The sequence below is a fragment of the Melospiza melodia genome, chromosome 5, assembly GCF_035770615.1.
Source record: "Melospiza melodia melodia isolate bMelMel2 chromosome 5, bMelMel2.pri, whole genome shotgun sequence".
NCBI lineage: Eukaryota > Metazoa > Chordata > Aves > Passeriformes > Passerellidae > Melospiza > Melospiza melodia.
The window spans coordinates 84,241,769-84,257,300 of NC_086198.1; the positions used below are offsets into that span (position 1 = coordinate 84,241,769).

At 37.9% G+C, this 15,532-nt stretch overlaps 1 protein-coding gene across 7 annotated transcripts in view; it reads right to left on the reverse strand.

The window, feature by feature from the left end:
- Positions 1–15,532, reverse strand: part of KCNIP4 (potassium voltage-gated channel interacting protein 4) — a 388,652-nt gene that overhangs the window by 87,662 nt on the left and 285,458 nt on the right. The window contains exon 1 of one of the 7 annotated variants that reach the window (XM_063157718.1): positions 3,371–3,922. The exons of 5 other annotated variants lie outside the window; for them this stretch is intronic. In XM_063157718.1, coding sequence (XP_063013788.1) covers positions 3,371–3,482 — 112 coding nt within the window. In that variant the 5' untranslated portion in view covers positions 3,483–3,922. Of the gene's footprint in view, positions 1–3,370; positions 3,923–15,532 lie in introns of those variants that run through there. One more of the 7 variants, XM_063157715.1, reaches the window with a different exon arrangement.

Here is a 15,532-nt window from a genome sequence, read left to right on the forward strand (position 1 = left end):
AGTCTCTCTGTACCTGCATAGAGCAGATATATCCTAAGGCAGAAAACTACCTCGATTAAAAACCACCTCTATTTACCCCCTGAACCAATTTCCACTTTGTAGCTAAAGCAACAAATTACTTACTCTCAAAGCTCACTATGCACCCAAACATGTTCATTGATAACAGCAAGTGAACTGGTCTTTTCTTTGCATCACAGTAGGAGAAACTAAGGATCAAATATTCTTACCTGTTCTTGATAGCCTATTGAGCTTAAAAACATATAGACACCAGTGAGTCCTACTAACCAAAAGACATGGAGTGCATAGGATATTCACGTGCCAAACATGACATTTATATCTGAATAAGCATCTGAAAGATAACAACAAGCTCTGGAGACTGTTAGAGATTAGTGTAAGGAATAAGAAAGGAATAAGGGAGTCTAAAAAGATTGCAACAATGGCTGATTCTATTCACATGTAAAAGAAAAACATTTCTGTAAGAGACATTATTTCAAGGTACAACCAGTGTGTGATGTAGGAAAAGGAATAGAGTTTGTCCTTTCAAAGACTTTGACTTATGCAGTTCCCTGATTTTTAAAAAGTTGCTCACACATGTGCAGATAAAGTTTCTGCATAGCTACTACTTGACCCTGTTCTGGACACAGAGATCCAAAGTGAATCCTTCATTTTGCCTCCTCTCAACTCCAAGTTTCTGGTGGATGAATTCCCTCTAAGCCTGGCCCTGTTCTGATCCATTGCTTCAGTTTGATCTCCCTCCTCTCCTCCCCTTCCAGCCAGAGTAACAAAACACAAGCTTGGAGTGAAGCTGCCCAGCAGAAAAAGCTCCAGGCAAGGAAGCTGGAGGGAAGATAATGGTCAGTGTCAAACCACTCTCAAAGTAATGGAAGGAGAGGGAAAGGGGAGTTTTAATCTCTCCTAGCAAAAGTTGTATTGATTCAATTCTGTGCTTTTAACTGAAATAGCTGGCTGCCTCCAGTGAAGCCAGCTTTATCTTCATTCTGGTCTGTTTTCTACTTATTGGAAAGTAGAGAATGGATGAATCAGAATAACATAGTCCCTAGTTTGGGACATAGGATAAAATCAGGTTTCTCTCTGACCTGCCAACTGGCGAACACTGTAATGATATGGATTAGGCTTGATGATGTCAAAGGTCTTTTCCAACCTAGTTAATTCTGTGACTCAGTTTATTCAGTAAAACTAAGCAGATTGACTGGGTTTTCCTGTTTTCTCATGGAGATGAGGGCAAGTCAGGCTCTTCTTCACCATAACTGAACTAAAGCCAGCAGACTTGCAGCCAGTTAAGAAGTAAGGATTTGTCCTTTATCTGTCTCTCTGCCCTGCAATAGCAAACATCAGGCATGCTGTCATTTCTGTCAGTGACATTTGCAGCATAAGTCAATGTATCAGGGACGTTAAAACAAGCATGTTAAGGAATCAGAAAGCCTAATTATGGGAACAGATTTGTTTCAGCATATGACCCATGACCTGCCTGTGTGTGGTAGATAGGGAGGACTCATTGCTAATTTTGGTTTCTAGACCAATGCTGGCAGTTTAAATGTGCTCCTACTTGGATATGAACAGAAAACCTTTCCTTGCATTCAGTAGGTGAACAACAAATCAGTAGTTCTGAATACAACATAAAAAATATTCCTTAATCATTTGGAGCAGAATTGTTTAATGTAGTTGGTAGTATCCAAACCTGGAAAAGCTGATTAGCAATATCAGCCTCAGGGGAACAGGAAATCCCTCCAGTCACCAGAGTTACTCACACTGCAATTATAAATAAATCAACTGTTCCTTAAAAAGTTTAATCTTTTTACATTTAGGGATTGGTTTATGTTGCTGGGTACTTTTGAGTGAAATTATTATCTTGTGAGGAAATGCCATGACACTAATGGGTGCATTAGAATAAAAAGTTGTGCTTCAATTGATAGATCATCTTGAAATTATTATTAACATCAGAGTAATTTGTACCAGAAGGATTTTTTTAATAGTAATTTAATAAATCTGAAATCACATAAAACCTTTTCCCACAAACTTAATGGCAATACCAGTGAGAAATCAGGAAAAGGCTCTAACTCTTGATATGCTAAAAAAAGAGCAATATTGCATTTCAATCTTTTTTCTCTATTTGTTACCATATGTAATAAAGCTGAAGCTAATCCATAACCATGATGATTTTTACATGTTGCAAATGTTACACATCCAGAGTATTAAAAACCAAAAAGTAAGCACTGCTGTGAGGAGTAAATTATCCATTGTTTAGAACTGAAAAAGTAATTCCAAAACCATTATATAGTAACAAAGGAAATGTGTTCTCCCCACACAGAGCTTGAAAGATGATTGATTTCAGTAGTTCAGTAGCTATATAAGGGCTAAAGATTTCAAATTTTATCAGCACTCTGAACAATTTTATGATGTGATTATGTGAATCTGCATCCATCAAAGATCCTATTCTATGATGGAAAGTTAATGTTTCAGAGAACTGGAGTACTCCCCATGGCTGTGTGATTCTGACTACAAGCAGTTACCCAGTGAAAAGGATTGGTTTGGACTGACACGAGCAAACATAATGACAAAAGTAAGTATTTTTTGAGCAAGGGCTTCAGTGACTGAGTAGACATTTTGTGAAAAACTTGAAAAGTTGACAGCATAAAATCTCAGTTATAACTGACCTGAAATAGCTTATTTCTATAAAATGTGAAAAACCCCTCATTTTTTTATAGAAATAAAAGTCCTAATAAATTTATGTGAAGCCTTCTTTGGGAGTAGATGAAATGATATGACCCATAAAATAGAGAGCAGACAAGATTCTGAGCAAGCAACAGGAATTTTAAAACATACATTAATGATATATATTTTAAACACACACATTTAATGTTGGCATCTATGCCTTTTTTTTTAAAGATGTACAGCAGGCTTGATCCTAAAGCTCATCCTGTAATAACAGTGTATTGCATTTAGCTGTGAAACAGGCTTTTAAAACACAGATACTTATACAGAAGAAAACTCTAATTGCATCATAAATCAAAAGAGCAAAGCATTTTTTAAACATGAACTGAACTAAAATCTATCAAGTTCAGTAGCATTGAACAGCTTTCAAAGAAAACTGTCAGGTGTTTTGTTCACTCTTTTAGTCTTTTTTAAATTAACATCCTCTCACAGTTGTAAATGCATTGCAAAATAAAAATCTTATGCTAGCATCTACTTCTGTTTTCAATAACAAAGCAAAAGCAACAGAAGTAAACCAGGGTTCTTAGTCTGTTGCTTTCACTTTTTTCATTTCACAGTTTTTATAGCTGATGCTCTCTATTTTAGCAGATCAGACACCAAACCTACAAACAGCACAAACTGTGAGTGACCACTTTACCTTCTGAAAAATCAATCAGTCCCAGCAAATGAAGCAGCTTCAGAGATGCAAATATAATCACAACAATACCCACTGTTTGTAGTCCCTCCGACTCCCACTCGAGAGTCAACATTCTTCCAACAGGCAAATCATTCCAGTCTTCACACCGCTTTGCAATCAGAGGCAAATCAGAGGATTTTACCAAGAGTTTGCTTTGAAGAAATTTGCAGCGGTGTAAAGCACCACTATGCCAAGCAGTGGCAGTTCAGCAGCCACTCTAGCTGAGATAAAATATCAGATAAAGCCCTGCATCTCATGCTTCTCTGAGCATTCGCTCTCCTCAGTAGCGAGTCCTCCTAGAAGGCTGAGGCGGACCGCGAAGCTCTGGGTATGACATTGTATCCGAGGAGCAGCCTTCCTGGGAGCTGCTGGAGGAACATCTGTGTCGAGCAGGAGCCTGGGCTGTGGCAGTGCCAAGAGGAAAAGCTCTCTGGAAACTTGCACAGGGGAGCACGCTGCTGTCAGCGCTCAGCGCTCCAGCGCTCCCAGACCCAGAGGCTGCAGCTCTGCCCGGCTCCACAGCCTTCCCCCAGCTCCTCTGAGCAACGTTTTTGTTAAGTTTCAGAAATGACACTTTGCTAAAGACACACATCTGTTTTCACGTGCTAAACGCTGCATGTCAGGAAACTACCGCCCTCTGCATTAGAAAGAGCAATGATCAGAGAAACGCTGCCCCTTCCCCTTCTAAAGCATCACCAGGGTCTAATTAAATCTTCACTGAAAGTGAGAATAGAAATTAAAGAAATGCACATCAGCGTGATCAGTGCCGCCAGCTAGCAAAATACAGTGCTGTCAAGGAGATATGCACTGCCCAAACTCCTGATCCACAGCCAGGAAGAATGTATTCTTTATTGATTCAGAAACAAAACTGCTTTTCTGTCTCAGCACATGAACCTAGAAGTGCTGAACCCCAAACTCTGATATACATTAATGGGTATTCAGCATTTTCCTGGGAAGATCTTATCCAGGCTACACATCAGGGGAAAAGAATCCCAGCTGATTTATTAGATAGTTTGTATTAAACTAATTGTCCTGTGTTTATTAATGTGATTACCAAGAGGATACCCAGTGTGTAGAGTACGCTCTAAAGAATATTTACACAGCACATGCATAACCAAGGTTATGCCTAAATGCTTACCCTTGAGCACATCCTAAAAATGTAAATAAATCCTGTTCATTGCTATACAAAGCACAACAATAAGGTGAACGGAAGGCTCAGAAAAAAAAGTATTTTTGAAATTTTTATTATTTAAAATATATCTTCTAGCACCAAAAAAAAAATTACATAAATGATGTCCAGTATCAACTACTCAGGTTACTAAGGTCTTTTGACTAGAAAAAACTTTTGCTAACTATCAAGAAGCTCAGCTATTTCTACTTTTGTTCAAAAAGTCATTATAATTTTAAATTAGCATAGCAAGTTGTAACATTACCAATCTATTGCTTATGGGCTACCACATAGAGAAAGAAAATTGTAATCTACAGTTTATGGTCAGCTTTTTTGGGGTTTTTTTTGAAGTCTGTACACATTGAAGGAAAATATAAACAGAACTCTAGAAGCTATATATTTTCATTCATTCAAAAATGCATGTGCGTGCTTCAGTTAATTTTAGGTTATATCTAGTCAATATATAAGCAAGAATATTCCTTGATTTTACACTTCTGGGTATTTAATACTAAAATGTTGTGAGTTCTGTATTATTTATATATGCTTTCAGTCTGAGTGTCAGTTCACTTTCCCATTAACCTGTAAAGCTAAAACAGGGTCTTAAGAGGAAAGCACAGTAAAAGTAAATCTAATCAAATACACTATCCCACATTTACACCTTCCAAATATCTCATCACTTTTGACCTCATATTCCATATAATAATTCAATAAATTTTCCTGTTAAGTTCTTCTCCTCTTAAAAGAAAAGTAACATTTTGTTTCCTCTTTACAAATTCTTGGTACTCCATAAAATCTTCTCCTTTTAAGGCTCTGAAATGTTAATATTGACCTCATTCTCATCTCTGGCTCCTATTTTTTCCTTGAGGTTATTCCTACTTAGGCTTTTCTTTTTCTCAATTTTGTGCTCTTTTTCTTCAATGAAAAAGCCTGAACAAATGTTTACAATATAGCAGAAACAATAATCCTATATAATGCCAGGTTCACACTACTGCAGTGAAAAAGGCCTTATTTATCTCTAATCAATGGTCTCAGGGAAATTCGTAAAATGGATAAATCTGTCAGTCCACATTCTCCTTTTGACAGAGTAGGTTCAGGCTGCCCTGTGCTCTTGAGCTGCCCACCTTGGGAGCAGGGAAGGTGCCAACCCACTTGCAAGAGAAAGCCACCCAGCAAAAAGTGGTCCCAGACACAGCCAAGGTTTTTTTTTCTGCTTTTACAAAAGAAGAAAGGCCTGGGCCTCTTAAAAAATATGACAGGGAGAAAAATCATGAACTTGATGAGTTTTAGTGGCCAACTCTACCTGCACAGCAAATGACTTACAGAAGAATGTTTAAATTAAAAAAAAAAAAAAAAAAGTTGAGAACACACATTTGAGTTAATGTAACTGATTACTGACTTCAGAGAATATTTCCTTAAAAAAAAAAATTAACTTTTCCTGCTGTTTCTCATGGTAGTTCTCTAAGTTAGGGGAACCATACACCATACACTGAATTTGTGAGTCTGTGAGTCTCCAAGCCTTAACCCTCGTAAGTAAAGCAGCAAGGTTAAGAAACAATGTGGAAAGGAGAAGGAAGTGATACATGAAATCTTTCCTGCAATATGCCATGCAACAGATTAAAACATAAATATTAGTTAGGGATGTGAATTCTTCTGGAAGAAGTTCAATTAAAAAAATTCTATGCCCCAAAATATTTGAAAATTTAATAAATATTGAATAAGGAGATAATAACATTTTGTTATATGTACAGCAATTCTTTGCATGCTTATCCTTCTAAATTCAAACTCCATTGCAATTTCTCTTACACACTTCTTATTTTTTTCAATAATTTGAAAACAAATATTTGTCTGACACATTCTATGTGGTGCCTGTATTGACTGTACAAACAAATTTTAAGAGTTGTTGAAAGAAAAATATTTTTTCCTTAATGTATCCCTCCTGGATACAAAAGGAAACACCATTTTTAATGTAAAATTGGGGAAAAAAATTAAACCAGGGGATGACATAATATTTAAGCACTTGCTCTCTTATCCTAAATCCAGCTTTCATTTTTGACTTTGCAAGGCATTCTGGTGGAGATTGAGCAATACATTTAAGTTTACAGGAACTTCCTTGCGATTCTTTGCAAGGTTGCACAGCAGGAAAAATAAAAGTACTAGAATTTGTTATGAAGCTCTCCCATCTAAACATTGCATCTTCCACTGTCCTTCAATTCTTCTCCATTAAGATTTGAAGCAGACAAGGAAGGAGAAGCAGTGGGGTGGCCCTGTATGTTAGGACAGTCTTGATTATCCAGAGTTTAATGGTGGTGACAATAGGGTGGAGTGTTCGTGGGTGAGAATCAGGGGAAAGGCCAGGAGGGCAGGTACCATGGTGGAGTCTGCTAGAGAGCACCTGATCAGGATGAAGGGGCACACAAAATTTTCTGTAGGCAGCTGGGAGAAGTATCATGATTGCTAGCCCTTGTTCTCACGGGGGACCTTAACTTGCCAAATGTCTCCTGGAAATACAACTGAGCAGCAAGCAGACAGTCTAGAGGGCTCCTGGTGTGTGGCAGACAGCTTCCTGACACAGCTGGTGAGGAAGCTCAAGAGGGGACATGTCCCACTGGACCTGCTGAGCAATGCGGTGCTTGCAGGCCATCTCAGGGACTGCAATTGTGAAAGAGAAATTCTCATAAAACAATTTCAAAAACAGTGAAATTCTCAGAAAACTCTGGGGAGACCTCAGCAGAAATGCCATCTTGGACTTCTGGACAGAAGTCTGGCTCTATAAAGTTTAGAAAATCCCGTTGGAGGCAGTCCTAAAGGCCAAAGGAGTTCAGGGAGGCTGGCAGTGCCCTAAGGAAGCAATATTACAGTCACAGGAGCAGGCTGCTCCCTATGTGCTGAGAGATGAGTCAGGGGGGAAGACAATTAGCCTGGCTGAGCAGAGAGCTTTGGCTGCATAAAAACAAGTACAAACTTTTCATTCCTAAGTAAATATGCAAGGGGAACCTGTGCTAAGGTGCTGGAGGAGCCACACATTACTTGGAAGCACAAATGCCAAGTGAGTTTTGAACAGGACAGAGTAGATATGTTTAAGCTAGTGGCATCTACAAGAATGATCCCATTCTGGAGTCCCAACATTTTTCCACAAACAATCCCAACTAATTACTGGCTACTCTAATCATTTTAAATAGAATAATTTATGTGTGGAGCGCAAATTGTATAAAAGGGACACCTTAAATAAGACAGAGCATTATGCACTAAGTACATTTTGTATCTGATTGCCATATGCTTGTAGAATACCATCAGTTTTTCCTAAGAAGAAAAAAACACTGAGAAATATTATTTATAAAGCTAATATATAGGAAATTAAATTTCATTAATTTCAAAGTTGACTAAGAACAGAGAAAATCTGCCCCTTACAAACAACAATTACATCTAATTTAACACATCAAAGGAAGTAGGACATGCTTAAGAATAACAACAGGATGCTAAGAATTGAATAACCAAGGGATAAAACAATCTCTAATTCTAGAAATACTTAAATAATACCTAAATAAGAATTCAATTACTAGCACATAAGGATATAAAATTTTCCTCTAACTTAATATGGTTACCTAGTCCTTTCAAAATTATCTGGTATTATCACATTTCTTTTATACTAATCCCAGTCAGTACCTGGTTTTGGATTATATCTGTCATTGTAATTAGCACAGTAAAATGGCATGTATTTTGTTTTAATTCCCTTAATTATCTTCCTTAATTCTCTTAAATAACTTTCATTTTAATGTTTACAATAAATTTTTACTGGAAATTATAAACTCATCTTTTCAAGTTTCTTTTGACTCTTACAGAGAACCTACCTGATCTGTAATATATTGAAGTGTTTAATGTCTTTTCACTATATTCTCTTTTTAACATCTGCTTGTAAACAGTATCAGTCTTTTCAGACTTTTCTCTCTATACTGACAATGATTTTCATTTCTGTGCAGATATTCTGGATTTACAGTTGTCTAATGTACAGTGGGGCTGACCAAAATTGAACCATTTTCAAGGCAAGGATGTGTTACTACTCATTAATTGACTTGAATTTTACTGCCTTTCTAGGTGTTAAAATCTGTACAGTGTTAACAATTAATGTGTGTGTGTGTCTTAATTGGCTGGGAGTAATAGTTCATTAGACTCTATTTGATATTTTCCCCCAATGTATCTGAAAAGGGAAACTGCGGATGAGTTAGAAATAGAAACAAAATTTGGAAGTATTAATTAGCTGCCCTTCTTTCTGTACTCTCTTCTTCCAGAGGGACATGTTAGACAGCCAGAAGAGAATGAAATGGCCAAATAAACACAGAAAGGGCACCTACAAACAGGTCAGATAAACGACATACCTGTTCATGCCAAATACGAGTTTATTAGGAAAGCTACCTGGTGGATAATGAACTTAATCCTCCTATCATTTAACCAGTGAGAAATTCACTCACAGGCAATACACTGCAGTTTTCTACTCATAAAAGTTTCTATCTTTGATCTGCAGAAGAAAACTATGTCTACTAGAAAGCATTTCAAGAACCAAGAGAAGAAATTATTTTACACATATCTTTTCAAGAATTAGGGTAAAATAATTTTGAGTGTAAAACTTCCTTTGTAGGCTGCTACAGCTAACCACAGAATATCATGTAACTTTGATAAAATGCTTAGAAAAATGAAGCAAATGTATGGAATCACACTGTTTATCTCACCAGCACTGCAGCTGCTCAAGAGCCCAATACTGCACTAGCAGATTACTTATCCAGGTAGAATTACAGGGAAACATTTGCTAGCTAGAAGAGCAAGGTAGAGTCTAATTATGAGAGATTAAATTTGTCAGGCTTCATATATAATCTTTAATATTTACACTAAGTGCCCTAGATCTTTAATGACTGTAAGTGAATACAGGCTGAGAAAGGAAAAATTCAACACCTGTATGGCAAGAAAAATTTCACTGGTTTGTAATCAAGAAGAAAATATGATATCCAAGCTTCTAAAGGTTTCCTCTCATACTTAGAAGTAAATTACACTAATATAATATTGTAGTTACAGCTGTATAAAGGTTCTAGGCTATGGAATGGGATTTAATTTCTTTTTTCCTCTCTCCATTTTCACCTTATGACTGTCACTTGCTTCTAAGCTTTTGTTCTTGCTTTGATCTATATCAAAGGACTGCTGCCATTACTGATCTGAAAAAAGGAGCTGAAAGGAATCCCACAAGAAAACCATTGCCAAGTCCCTTCATAACATATCACAGGGGGATTTATTTGTCAAAAGATCTAATTGATACAGGACGTTATACAAATATGTATAAAATACTTAGTGTACAAGTGGTTTGTAAATTAAATGGAATGTCCATGGGAGCAACAGTAGCATTTTAATTTACTAAGCTTTAGCAAAGGATTACAGAGCAGCTACATGTTTCCTAAACAAGGTTAAATTACATTTAGTAATAGTCAGTAATCAAATTCTGGTTTGTTTTATTGTAAAGCCTACTGGCTTATTTGACAAATGAAATTACCTCTAAATTATGCAACTGTGTCTTCAGCCTACAGACCTGGGGGTGTTTTTTATACTAAATCATAATTGCTGCAGCAGGAATGGCCACTACCAAATTTCTAAGCACAAATGTGTATCTGCACAGGAGAAGTGCAGTATTAATGGAACTACTAAGGATCAATCACACCCAACTATTTTGTTAGCTATAGAAACCCACCTTCCTCTGAGATATGGTTTTCCTGCTTATAAGAAAACAGTTTTTTTGCCTATACAACCCTTGTTTTCTTCAGTCTTTTCACATTTAGAACAAATATGGTAACGTCTGACTTGCTGAGTTTCTTCTTTTACTAGTATTTTTGGAATTATACATTGAAGAAAGAGAATGTCATTATCAATCACTTTATTCATGGAAATGAAAAACTACTGGGAGGCCAACAGATTAAGCTGGTAGAAATGATGGAACAGAGTAGCAGCATTCACAGCTTCATATTCAGTCATTTTCTGTTAGCCAAATTATGACTACATCCACTCACGTGTGCCCATACATCTAGGAAGCCATGTATTTATGGGCTGTGCAGCTAGATGACCTCGGATGAGTTCCTAAGGGAAGTTGTTTTCTGTGGTAATGAATGAGAAAATAAATGAACCATGTATGCCAGTAATAAAAGATGATATTCTAGTGACAAACAGGAATATTCACCACCAAGCCTCCAACCCAACTATGAATTTAAAATCGTCAGCCTATCCTCTGCAACACCTCTGTTTCAAAACAGATGTTTCTGTGGTTCAATGAATGGTTAGCAACTAAACCAAAGGAAAAAAAAAAAACTGAAAAGGGGAAAAAATTACTAACCACAATCATAAGAACATAACTATTGTGCAGCTGTTTTTTTTGTATTGCATCTTTCTCTGATATAAAATAACCCATGCACAATAAATGTTCTGTTTCTCTCCTTGGCTTTTCCAAAGGTGAAGCACTGTATTTCACCATAGCAACCAGAAAGTATTATAAATTAAGGCTGAAGAGGCTGAAATATTTCCACATTTGATGTACTTGTTAAAAAAATGAGTGCATTTGTCCTGTAAAGATGAGCTATTTCATGGTTGCAGCGCATTAAAGAAATGTCTGTAATCCTGATTCAGCCCCTTAGCTCTATATAATTAGACTTGTACTACAGATGAAATATGCACAGGTTTGACTACAGCTCTGCAACATGTGGTTACCATTCCAAATTATGCAATATTCAGAATTAGTCCATATCACCTTGTGAGAGACTGGAATGTTAATGGTTAATGACTCAAAACTATAGACCTTCTGTAAAAAGTGCAGAGAGCTTTGGTGACCATATGCAAAGTGAGCACCCATGTGCAGAGGGGGTGCACATCCACCATGAGAGGATGGCCATGACAGACTGACCTGTGTTAGCAACAGCTGCGTTTTGAGCCAGACATGGGAAGAGGTCAATGAGAAGATCCTGCAAGGAGAGTTAGTGCTGTTTGTCATGTTGGTGTCCTCCCTTTCACAGATGACTCAGAAGTGAAAAATCCTTTTCAGGGAAGTACCAGGACATTAACGCTTAGAGGTGAGGGTATTCATCCCTTCTGATGGGGCATAGCTGGCTCAGCCAGACGTGGGAGCTGTCCTGTCTTAGAAGATGTCATAAACCATCAGTGACCCCCAAAGTGCCCCCTGACCCACAGTGTTACATCACTGTCCCAGGGTGGTGCTGGTATCCCCAGTTGTCTGTTCTGTTTATGCTGGATATTATGTTCTGTGCCTTCAAGACTGGCTCTGAAGAGCGAAGTTTTGTTTTGTTATCAGCCTGCTCACTCCCCCAATGGTTGGTGGGACACAGAGATGGGGGCAGCTTTTGCTTTGCTTTTCCTTTGCTCTTGCTCCTGCTCTGCTCCTGCTTTTGCTTCTGCCTGTTAGTTAGTTTAGCTAGGCAGTCCAATTTTTCCCTGGGCTGTTTTTCTTTCCCTCTCTTGGAACCACTCAAGCCTGCACTGAGAGTTTGCACCTTGTGGCCTGCAGCAGCTATTTCCAGCACCGGAGGGACCAATAACAGAGAAACCACTCCCAGGAGAGATTTTCTGAATCTTTCATCTTTTTCAGTGTAGTGAAAGAGTGGTGTCATCCAGTATTGTTCATTCTGTGTGCTGAGGGGTACTGTGCCTGCTAAATAAACGGGTTCTTTCCCCTTCTCTCAGAGGAATCCTTCCTGAACCGGTTGGCAGGAGGGGCCGTGTGGATTTGCTTTCTGGAGGGGCCCCTTTTGGAGGTTTTCTCCCAAATTTGCCCTAAACCTGGACAATCACACAGTGCAAAACATTTCCACCTGACCCTGAGTTTACATTAACCCACTGAAACTTGTGTTTTGCAGGCTTCCCCCATCCCCAATGGATCCAAGATTTGGACCATCACTTCCAACAACAGACATCAAAATTGCAACAATCAGTCACAGATCCAGGTGTGGTAATATCTGTCTATTTTTATCCTTTCTTTTAATTTCTACATTTTCTTAAATTTTATTTTTAAGATTTTATATTACTATTATTATTATAACCAAGATGGCTACATACCCCCTCTCCATTGCAGCCAAATTGTTCTAAAAGAAACCCTACACACATTTATTTATAAATACATATATATGTATATTCAGTTTTGTTTCAGTCTAATAAATCCCAAGAGATCTATTAACAAGAACATGGGTTATCCTTGCCTTCTGTAGTGGCTTGTAACATGGACAATGAAGATTTTTTCTTTTCTTTAGTGTAGGGCCTGAAATTCACCTACATTTAAGTGACTTCTGATAAAAAGATTTATTCCTGATAAATGATAGTAGGAGAAAGAAGAAGAAATGGATGAGGATACAGGGATATACATGCATATGATCTCCACATTGAAAGGTAAAGGAGTAGTCCCTCAAATAAAAGAGGTATTCTCTCTTTTCAAAATTTCTGATCTTTTTCTTTTCATCCAGAGCTTTCGCTCTGACAATCTCAGAGGCTCCTTAAGCCTTTTAATTCTGCCATTAAAATTATAAGTAAGGCAGAGTATTAACAGTTCAGGAAATTTAAAGCTTTTGTGAACTGGACTCCCATTATTCTACAAGAGAGAGAGAGAGTAAAAAAAAAATGCTGATGGGGAAGAGGTTGAAAGAAATGGCATAACTTGACGTTTTTCAGCACACAACACAGTGGCTCACAGCCCTTTTCCAGTGCAAGAATCTACAATGATATTTGAGGATCCATAGAATGCAATGGAAATTTTTCTGCTACAGCAATTTTGCTGTTCTGGCAAGTTGGAAAGCAGCTTTAGGATAAAACCAAACCCTGAAAGGAGCAATGAGCTTACAATAACTTATCACTTCAGTAAGTTAAAGGAAGGTTGCAGATATTCCCTGAGGAAGCATTATAATGCTCAACTAAGCACATCATCATGAGGCTTCTGTAGATGAGGGAAGCAACAAAATACAGAAACACAATCTTGAAACCTACAGAAACCTTCAACAAAACTTCGGATACCACTTTTGATTGTTTTATGCTGCTGCAGGGATCAAATTTTTCTTTAGTAGCTTTGCAGGGTTTACCACACCTTCTATACAATCCACACTTATAGCTTAGATAGGCAAATACTTTCAATGAGAAATTGTGTGAATCATTTCCACGTTTCTTGACGTGAACATGGTGAAACTCAAATCCCATAAATGAGATGCCTTCATGTCTTCCTCCTGATAAACAAACATGATTTGGAACTGGCTGGATTTCTAATCCATTCTCCACCATTTTTAAGATAAAGAATATTTTTACTGTCATTAATACTTGGTAATCATCCCCTCTCCCCTAGTAATCATCTGCACACCAGGCTATGAATTTTAATTCCTTTAATCTCCTCAGAAGCAATTTCCATAGCTTCCAAACAAGTTGCTCTTTTCTGAACTCATTCTAATTAGGCAAAATAGTTATATAGAAAAAATTTAGTAACTAGTTTTTAGGTATTCAATTAGTGATGAACAACATTCTATAATGACAGGCCAACCATAGCCCTAGCATTTCATTAACAACCTCTCCTCATGAAAACAATATGAATTATTTAGAAACATTATGTCCTGTTTATCCCTCAAAAGCAAATAAACTTGAGCATCGCTTCACTTTCAGAAGCTGGAATTTCAGTTGAGGTACCCCAGACCTCAGTCCGCCTAGACCTCAGCCCATTCCCTCACTGCAGCTGGTGTTTGTTTTGGGCAATGGGTATTTTCAAACTTATTCTTTGCTAATAGGACAGTGAGACATGCTGTCTTTCACTGGAGAATAATTAGGCTGCTCTGAGGCTGCTTGAACAGCTCTGGCAGTTTGCTGCCCTGGCCACAGCATGCTGTCACTTCTGCGCTTGCTTTGGTGCTTCCCTGGTACTGTGTGAGCTTTCAAGGATAATCTTAAATGGGATAAAATCCAAATTGACAGAAAAACCCCAAACAAGCAAAAATCAGAGCTTTGGTCCCAAATTACCTTGCCAGCAGTGCTCATTTCTGCAACCAAGACTGGGAATGCTGTGCAGGCTCAGAACAAAAGCCAAATCTAATGGTGAAAGACCAAGCAAGTAAGGAAATGAATCCTGGGCAGGTTTTAACTGACATAACCAGCACAAAGATATTGCCAGAAATAAGCAGAACTTGCTGTCACACCAGACACGTGTGAAGAGGTGCAGCAGTCAAGCAGCACCAGCATTTCTTCCTGTGTGGGATTCAGCGAGACACAGCCCCTGAGCTCACAGTAACAAAACAACACAGCCCAGCCCAACTCTGCATGTTTAACGTGGCTTGTGATTAATTCTGATTTACAATTCTGAACACAAGCATGCAGGATATGCTCACAGAACTAGTACCTCTGAAAGACACCCCTTAGATCTTCCGATTTGGATCCCAGCTGAAAGGATAAATCAATGTTATATTATATGGTGTTCATCCAACTGGTAAATTCCCTCGGTGAATTCAAGTCTAGTACATTTTTCCTTCCTAGTGAATTACACCATCTAAAACACCAAAGAGATACATGAGGCATCTGCTCTGAGGCACAAACCAGCAGAATGCACGGGCTGTCTGGCTCCTTCACTGCCAGAAGATTGTTTTCTTTCACTTTTAATTGTTTGGGGGAAAGGGGATGCAGCTGCAATAAAGGTTAAGCAACACTTGCTGCCTTATTTGTTGAACTCAGTTTCTCTTTTAGCAGAGTGAGGGAATTACTGATCCCCAAAGAAGTTTCTCAGTGGTATTAAGTTAAGAACAATAAATCTTATTGTAGCTGGAGAAGAAAAGTTAAAATAGTTACACAATTTGAATAAATACAGTAATTTCCCCCCATCCCAAATTCCACTATACGATAGACTGTATTGGAAGACATTATCTATGGATAATTAAGTTTAAGAAAACATATTTCTCAAG